Source organism: Cynoglossus semilaevis, chromosome 5, assembly GCF_000523025.1.
Source record: "Cynoglossus semilaevis isolate Cse_v1.0 chromosome 5, Cse_v1.0, whole genome shotgun sequence".
In the NCBI taxonomy this organism is placed as follows: domain Eukaryota; kingdom Metazoa; phylum Chordata; class Actinopteri; order Pleuronectiformes; family Cynoglossidae; genus Cynoglossus; species Cynoglossus semilaevis.
The window spans coordinates 6,220,398-6,230,087 of NC_024311.1; the positions used below are offsets into that span (position 1 = coordinate 6,220,398).

Genomic DNA, 9,690 nt, shown 5'->3' on the forward strand with positions numbered 1-9,690 from the left:
GCTAAGGTCAGAGCTGAATGTTGCAATTGTCTTGTGAAACTGGACTTGCACATCTTGCACAGGGACTGCTGTGTTTCAGCCCCACATTTTACGATGTCGCCCATGACAACCAGGACCCAGCACTGGTCCCAGTGTGTACATACATCAGCTGTTCAGGTCTGGCTGCTATTCAGCTGTCTCTTCATATTGAAAATAAATCATATTTTTCTGACCCATGGTTGAACTAATGATGAGGGCATCTCATATATAACTGACTCCTAATCATGTGACCATGTACATGTTCATGGCTCATAAGATTTCAACAGCTCAAGATGACTGCAGATTTAACCACAGGTCATTATCAACCTGGAAACTCTCTATTTACAAATTTGATTATATGAAGAAAAATTTAAATAGACCTTAACAAGTTTGAGAATACTTGGTAAAAACTTAATCTGAAAACAATTGAGCCATTACACATTTTATTAATTCTGAATAATGGACTTTTATGCACACTTTATTATTATTAGTTCACAAACATATAATATAATCACAAATATTCCCCACCATTGGAACAAGTAGTATTTAAAATAATAGCTGTAGGAGAGCTACCTAAAAAGAAAAAACAATTAAGAAGAGAAGGTGGAAGAAATTTAAACATTAACTGTGAGTTAAACTGAGTTTCTAAAGAATGCACATTTGTACAAAACCGCTGAGGTTTTCACAGGAAGGACTGTAATGGCATGTGCATGAAGGGGCACCACTGACGGGCTGACAAGATAGTCTGCGTGCCTAATCCCGTCCTCTGTCTGCCACCACATTTTTGGTCACTTACATTGGCTTTTCCACATGAGGAAACCTGATGCCGTGGTATGGCAGCATGGCTCTTTCCCCACTCACTGTTTAAGCTCAAAGGCCTCCACCACTTACCTCAACTGCTGTGAGCCCCTTCAAAGCTCTGCTCAAATCACTGCAGTCATCCACAGAGCTTTGTTTTCACTTTGTTTGATCACAGATATTTAATCAATAATGCTACATAGTTGGAGAAAGCATAGTGCAGTTTTTTAAAAAATGTCATGATTTTTTTTAAAGATCTGTTTTCTGTATTATAGGAATAAAAAAGTGCATAACTCCTTTTTTTAGGCAAATTAGTACATTTTTATACATTTTTGGGATTTACCTGAAGGACCAGAACTCACTGCAGGCCCTTCAGGTCTGTTGGGTACACATCAATAAAAATATGATCCACACCACTGTGCTAAAGAAAATATATATTATATATTATTGGGGCTAGTTGGGTTTCAAACATTAACAAGATATGCATGACAGGTTCAATTCCTATAATTTCTTCAACATTTTATAAATCATTATAGACACATATATAAAATGTCTCAATCAAAAAGTCAGTTCTGCAAGGTGTGTGAAGTGATGCCAAGGTTTGAAAGAACCTGCAAGTTTTTTTCATTGACAGAACCATGCAACTATTTCCAGGAGCCATCCTGTCAACTGACGAGTGATGACACACAAGGCCAAATTCAGACCAGATGCCGAAGAGAAAACACCAGCCAGACAGTGTATTAACAAATCTGCTGCTACTTGGCAGCGTTGTGGAATCAGTCAGCAAACCTAATAAGGAAAAGTCCAAACTCAGTTTGTTTAAAAGGTTGATTTGTCAGGGAGTTTTTTTACTGTAACCGTCCGAATTCATCAGAAATGGTTAAGTTGTGGTTATTCAGAAGAGGAAATGGTTTTAAAATTTTGCAACAGAGTATGGCACAAGCTAATGCTAAGTAATTTTAAAAGTCTGTTTACTGAACAACCTGATTTATTTGTTGAATACAAACTAGTTTAGAAATTGGCCACAACATACTCCAACAGCATGTTTAACCAGAGACTTCATCCTTTCCATCTTTCTTTAAACAACATTGTTTGGAAAATGATGATACTAATTGTAAAGGAATTACTTTATTACTGTATTATTTCTTGCCCTGTAAGACTTTGGTAGTTTAAGTCTTTGGTGGCTGTGATCTGTTTTACCTTTTTGTGGTGCAGAACACAAAGATGTAAAACGTGTGAATTGCCACCGAGTGGGGCGAATACAGGACTCTTTACAAAGAGATAAAACAAATAGAAAGAGCTGAAACAAAGCAGGAAAAGAGGTCAGACATAAAAAAAATAGTAAGAGGTCAAACAAAGACTTTCAAAGAACTAAAATATAGGGACTTATTAAGAAGTGAAAGACAAAACAGAAAAACTTCGAAGTACCCCATTTTCCGGACTATAAGTCACCCTGGAGTATGAGTCGCAACAGCCAAAAACTGTACAATGAAGAAGAAAAACCATATGTAAGTCTGTCCAGAGTACAAGTCGCACCGGTGCGTTCTAGCAAACTGTCAATGTGAAAATAGTGTTAGTTTTCAGTGGTACAGGAGTGCCGATACTGGTACAAACGTCTAGAGTGCCCTTTCGCGGCTGTCAGTGTGAAATTAACAAACGTGAAATTATATATTTAAATATATAAGTTGCACCTGAGTATAAGGCCCAATCCTGCCAAAGGATGAAAAAAACTGCGACTTATAGTCCGGAAAATGTGGTAGGTAAAATATAGGCACTTAAAACAAGGTAAAGACAGAGAAAGGTGAATATGTTTTAACTACAAAATGTTAAAACATAAAAAACAAAGTTAAAAATTATATTTTTTAATTTATTAACAATACCCACCAATGTTATTAACAACCTGCAAATGAGGAACCTCTACCTGTACATGACTAGTAAACATTAATTGGAAAAATAAATGTCTAAGTCATGTCATTAGAAAGTCAGTCATAAGAAATTACTTCACTTTTTCCTATATTTTTAATTCATACTGCTCTTATTTGTATTGTTATTATAATTACAAAGTTATTCACTATTAACCTTAAAACATATAAAGACCAAATATTTTTAAATTTTAACAAATATCAGCTTGTCCAAGAAGGTGGAAATCAGTTTGTTTAGGAAAAAAAGAAAAAAATAAAGATTGCCTGCTGTTAGTAGAACTGAATTCTGATTATACTTTTGACGTCATCATTGGCTACCCTCATATAAACCAGAGGAAATAGTTTCCAACAATGTGTTTTACAATGTCTTAAACATTTGTATTCTTAAATAAACTTTTTTTTAAATCTCTTTTAGTTGTTTTAATTTACTTAGTTAAGTCTCTTCATCGGAAAGGCCAATAAGTGACATTATTTAGTGTTTATGGTTTTGCTCCAAATAATAAACTGAAGATAATGACAGAATGCCATGCCAGTGTTCCCTTGTTGAGATTTTGCAACTTAAATTTCAACTTTACAATGAATCTTAGACAAAAGGCTTTATTAAATAGGACACAGAATAAAATCTGTCTGGGAGTTGCATTTGAAAAAAATAAGTCATTGCACATTCTTACTGGTGAAGCCTTATTCTTTTCAAAAGGAGTAGTTTGAATTTTAAATCAATGACGTATATGGACAGACTTTGATCATCTGCAATAGGAAAGGTCAGAAACAACGAACATCTCAGACAAACAACATATCAGTCAGAGAGAGGACGGAAGGAAAAACACTATTTCAGTGATACGGACGTCAACTGCAAGAAAACATGCTAAGGATTTTTATGTGAAGCTAATTACAAAGAAACAAAGCTACAGTGACCACTGTATATCAGCACATTAGATGTTTCCTAGGATACACATACATACAAACAAGCTCAGGGATTTGTTCAGGAAAAACAGTTAGGGCTTGTGTTTTTCCTGGTAAGGACATGCAAATGTTTCCTCAGCTCCAGTCTAAAATATTTTTCCATATGGTGGAGGCAGAAAAGGATCTGAATGAGCATTTTTTTGACAGGCACATAGAAAAGGAAGAATCTAGTGGGGAAGGTCATTGTTTCTTTATATTCTAGTCCACGTTATGGACTGCATCTCTAATTAGTTTGGTCAAATTGCAAAGACAAACTGCAAAAATGCAAAGAAACAACCGTGTAAACATATCCCACTAGAACTGCCAAAACAGATTAAATAAGGTAACTAAATTTCACCCCTGGGTCCAAGGGCTGGAATTTAATATGTTTTAATGAAGTTAATGTGCTTTATCTAACTGTGTCACTATCTAAAAACCTTTTGCCTAAATTGTCTTGTCATTCAGTTGGTTGTCATGGATGGAGCCTATAGTACATGATTGTGATTGTGAGCTAGGCTATATATCTTCATGTAGCTAAAGCACAACTTCTCTGTTGCTGGCAAAACATGTAGAATCAAGGTCCACTCACATTGTTTTCCACAAGCAAAATGAGGCAAACAGACATAAAAATGGTCTGCAGCCTTTCTTTCAAAACCTTTTTTTTAAGTTCCAGAATCAGAGAGTAAGTCGATCTCTGAGTTTTGGCTGTTGTGCAGAATCATGTTTGTATTCATACTGTTTCCTTACAGCATCCTAGAGCATAAACTGTAAGTTAAGGGTGGGGCTCAATGTCCAAACTTAGGAAGTACTGGATTGAGGTTTTCATTCATTTCATAATTGACTTCATCTTAAGCAGTTCCACAACAGTGTTGTGCATCATTTAAATTTGTAATTTTCATTATAATAAACCCCTGAAATTAGTATTAAACACATGGAGTGTTGAAAATCGCTTTACTCTCGCTGCTTAGAGATTTCTAAGGTAGACCCAGGCCTGTAAAATCTTTGTACAGGGCATGAAAATGGAAACAGCAATTCAAACTGTGGATCATGCTTCAGTAAGTTACTGTAAGACGACCAAGAGGGAATAAGAGAGAGGATGTCAGCAAAATCCTTAGGGTATAAAGCTGTTAATCATCCATCTTTTTTACGGATTTAGTCTAATATTTTTTTTAGCTCGCAGTTTCACCCTGGCAGTTGAGGCAGAATTATTAAAGTAGAAAAGTGTATGTGTGTGTGTGTGTGTGTGTGCACACGTGTGAGTGTGATCCTCACGTCATCGTCCCGGTGACCTGCCTGTCAACTGCTATAAGAGGGATATGTTTACAGTTGGACATGCACTACAGTATTCCAAGAACAACACAGATGTACAGACACACTGACACACACAAAGAGACCCTTAATCTGTCTCCAACATAGCAGGAGCCACTCAACCCTGTGGGTCCTACAGGACCACGTGTGTGTACACAAACCGACTATAGTCCAGCCCCCCGCTCCAGTCAAGTACCGCTATACCTTTTTCCACTCTTGGACTTCCTCCTCTGCTGTTTGGCAGACTTAGACGTTTGGGTCATTTTACATTTACTGAAATATAAGTTCTCATTCTTGTGTGTAGAAAAAAGTTGATTATGGAAAAGAAATGTGGAATTGTGTGGAAAGAAGGAGATTATTTGAGGTTTACTTTTTTTGTAGAAAGACTCACAGACACAAAGCTGCTGTCTAATGGCATAATGGACAAAATGGAGCATTTTGCAGTAATATGTTTGAGTACAACTAACTATATACAGCCTATGTAAATGCACCTGAATTAGACATTTTAGATGTAAGAGAATGTTCTGTTTTTCCAGCAATGCTAAACAATTTATTTGTTTTGTTTTTGTTAAAAAAAAAGAGAGAAATTAGGGAGCACTGAGTAGGAGCAAATGGATAGATGGACGGATTGAGGAAATGCAAACATTGGGAAGAGATGAAGGCCTAACCTTTCTTTCTCTTGCCTATCATGTCAGACATAATTATTCACAGTCTGGAAAAGCTATCAGCCCTTTTTTTTAGAACAGCAGAACTCACTGTGCTCTATAAACTGAACCACAGAGACACTAATGTGTCCTCAGCTCCTCAATATAAGCAACCTGCTGGTTTGACATCATGGAGTTTTCATGAGAACAAGAATATTTTCGGCATTACAGTAGATGAACACAGTTCCAAAAGGGCTAAGAGCAAAAGGATAGATGCACAATGCAGTTAAAGCTCTGAAAAGGCTGGACATGGACTGACTTTAGGACTGAGATTCAACCCAAGAAGATGAAGAAAAAGGAACAGAAACACATGTAATTCAGATGACTAGTGGAGATCCCTTAGATTAAAGTAAACCAATGGAATGACTAATCAACTCGAATCAATTAAGGAAACTAATTAATACATTGTGTACCATTTCTTCTGCTCTGTTTCATATGGATTCTTATTGTGGCAGATATGATATAAGGATCGTCATAATACACATGGGTAAAACATACATTTCAGACAATGACTAAAAGGCAGAACGTTTAAAAATGTGGGAACACTTTACAATAGAAAACACTGGTGCTATTTGTATATGGATATTTTATATATCCATTTTAGCACTAGCAGTAGCTTCTATCCTCTGGGAGGTGCTGTGAAAGTCTTAGAGATCCTTTGTTGTGTCAGATTGCTCAGAGAACAAGCAGAGAAACTGATTTTCTTGTGATTATCAAGATCACAACTAGAAAAGAAAAGGCAAGACAGGGCTCACTGTATTGGGATCTGTAGATCTGTGATGATCACTTACAGTAAACAGTGCAGTGAGTCTGTTCAACAGAATGTGGTATGACAACCAACATGATTTGCCAGCAAACTGGATGAACGGAAAATGTGATTTGCGACATGCTCTGTGCAGATGCTTTTATCACAGAACAAGCATGATGGGCTGTAGACACACTAATTTGTTTTAGAATTCTATTATTATGGTGATATAATCTGAGTTTTGGGTTAGAAAAGTTTTTTGGTATCAGAGCGGGTACCATACAAAACATATTTTGCAGCAAACAGTCAGTACTGTAACACTTCAAATTAACTGTCAAAAGTTATAAATGTATGCCAGGATAAACCAACAATGTTACAGGGAATCATTCTATCATCTGATCTCTGTAAAAATGCTTAGTAGAGATAGAAAAAAAAATTGTTAAATGCAGTTCACTATGGTTAAAAAAATATCAAAAGTCAGGCTCACCGTTTAGAAACAGCTCTTCTCGCATAGACTGTCTGGCAGCAGAAGAGAAACAACGTTTTTTCAGCCATTCTGGGTCGAAAACACTTGTGTGCTGATCCGGCCATACAACAGATACCTGAAACAGAAAGGTATTCAAAGCATAACTAAGTTTTAGTTTTTGGACCTTGTAAAATTTTAACACCCATACAGTTATGTTGGTTAGTCAACCAATTTCAGATTGATATACATTCATTTACATGATCAAATTACAGAATTAAATGGAAATTAATTCATTCAAACTGTACTAACTTTTCTGGAACGCTTTGTTAAAAAAAAAAGTGAGTAGAATTTTCAACTGCTTCTACCAACTTTACTTAGCAGCATCTTAATGTGCATCCTTAGTCAACCACCGTAAAGCTCACATGCAGCGTGTTAATCAAAGGACAAATTACAGAGAAAATAAAACCCAGTTACTCAGCTAACCTTGTTATCATTGGTGACTTTTACGGTGTCAACCCCTGTGTGAATATCCAAATCACACATCAACAACTCCCGGGCTTGAGCTGACTGCAGAGTACACAGTGGACACTGGCAGTTGTCTCTCAACCAGGTGAATGGGTAAAGACTCTGACCACCGTCCTCCCATTCCACCTCCAACAGTCTCTCCTCATCCAAAGACCTGACATGACTGACTACTTGATGAGAAGCATGCTGGGAGGCCAGGACCACAGACTGCAGTCCCCGGTGCTGTACAGAAGTCAAACATGAGGGCAGATGACCTGGATTCTTTCCTGGTCGGCAGTGAGGCCTCAGAGCCTGACAGGCCATGGCCCTGCTCAAGGCTCGTGTGGCAAAACGTGCAAATGTGCTCATCCACATTTCAGAAGGATTACAGCTGGGTAAATGTCTTTAGGACAGGAAGGCCAACCAAACCTGTAGCAACTGAAAAAGGCAAAGAATACAAAATATTCAGGTCAATGACTTTCAAAACCCTTTCAAATTGTAGTGACTCGACACTGGAATGAGGTACTAAATGAAAATGGGTTCCAGTATATCGAGAAATACAAGTTTGTGCAGTAGGTCTGCATAACAATATCTACAGTTTATATTTTTTTGTAGTAATTCAAGAAAAAAGACAGGACCTCTCTTTTTCCTCTTGTATTGAATTAATATATCCAATAAAAACTAAATTATTACTATTAAGTCTACACACTTTTGCAAAGTAATAAGCGCAGTGGGTAAAGACAGATAACAAGAAGGCCTTTCATCACCTGAATTCTCATTGTCTGAAGAAACGTCCTGAATGACTCTCGTGGCTCCCCCTTGGTTAACCAAGATTGGAGCCTTCTCCCATCACTGTAAAGTACTTGACTGTAAAATCTAACAACATGCTCAGGCTGTGTGAGTGTGAGCTTGGTCTTCTAGTGTCTGTGACAGAAAGTGTCACTTTATTGTCTAAGAAGCGTTTGAATTAAAATACATGTTGTGTTCAAAGTAAGTGTTACACAGCTATAACTCATTTTTTTAAAACAATCTTTCAGTTTTATATCCATTATCACAATCGAAATACAACAACGAAACACCTACATGACACATGTCACGATTTTCAAAGATACGATGCATTCAGGGGCTGTTTAATCATCGCTCTGACAATGAGTCGCAGAACGGTTTGGTTAGCAATTAGCACCCGTGTAAAAATAGCTTCTTGCTAACAATTCATAAAAGTAAAATAACAGCTGACCACATTATGCCTCCTTTAAATGGTCATGCATTAAAGTCCATAGAGCAGACGGTCAAACGCCAGTCAGTGCCTAGCGTGTTACCTGAGTAGTTCCTCCTCCAGCGACGCGTCCGTCAACGCAAACGTCTCTGTGGAAGTGTTTCTGTTAACAGGAAAAAGTGGGTGAAAGGTCACTGCCTCAGTACAAGCACAGCATGTTGGATCCTCGTCATCGTGCTCTTCTAACTGGTGCCAACAAGCCTTGAAGCAGCTATTAGACGTGGCGACAGTTAGTCACAGAAGATAATCATTTTGTTTTTTAAAATTTTTTAAATCTTTTTCAAAAGATACAACACTCGAGATAAATTAAATAAATAACCCATATAATCGCATACATCTAATTAATATGAATTACTACTTTGTAATGGCGCTTTTTAAAATATATTTTATTCTAATGTGCTGTATTATATTATAGTATGTTATATTATTTTATTAATAGTGTTTTCAAAGCATCAATGAAGCTGTTGCTCGATAATATTAGTATATTATATATATTATATATTATAAGAAAATATTACATAACAAAACCATGTTGTATGCAATATTGCATATATATTAAATAATACCTTACATTTTCAAAAATACTTTTTATTAATTTGTATATTTCATTATACAGTCTATTTTATCACTTCAAACTTTGTTTTTTTAAATAAAAAGTTTGCAGTTGCCTGAAAATCGATTTGACCTTTGTGTCAGTCAGCTTGTCAGCCATACTTTTTTAACTACGTCACTAAGCTCAGTGAGTTTGACGCACGCCAGGCATCTGATCTGAAGGTGAAACCTCCACAAATGCATGTTGGGCGTGAACCCAAGCTTATACTTGCAGCGTGTGCATGAAAAGTATGCAATATAAGTGTTATTTGAGCAATAAAATGGATAACTTATGCAAGTACTGTAAGTAAACTACTAATTAGTATTTCATTGCAACTTAAAACAACACATGACCTTCCCCTATTAAGTCAAAGTCAACTTTATTGTCAAATATGCCATACATACAGGACATATGG

The 9,690-nt window shown here is 36.6% G+C and overlaps 1 protein-coding gene across 2 annotated transcripts in view; it reads right to left on the minus strand.

The window, feature by feature from the left end:
* bbox1 (butyrobetaine (gamma), 2-oxoglutarate dioxygenase (gamma-butyrobetaine hydroxylase) 1) overlaps positions 1 to 8,747 on the minus strand; it is a 14,528-nt gene extending 5,781 nt beyond the window's left edge. Inside the window, exons 1-3 of one of the 2 annotated variants that reach the window (XM_008310140.2) lie at positions 8,727 to 8,747; positions 7,387 to 7,845; positions 6,925 to 7,039 (exon numbers count right to left, since the gene is read on the minus strand). In XM_008310140.2, the coding sequence (XP_008308362.1) occupies positions 6,925 to 7,039; positions 7,387 to 7,782 (511 nt within the window). In that variant the 5' untranslated portion in view covers positions 7,783 to 7,845; positions 8,727 to 8,747. The other variant, XM_008310138.3, reaches the window with a different exon arrangement.
* Between the last annotated feature and the right edge of the window lie 943 nt (positions 8,748 to 9,690).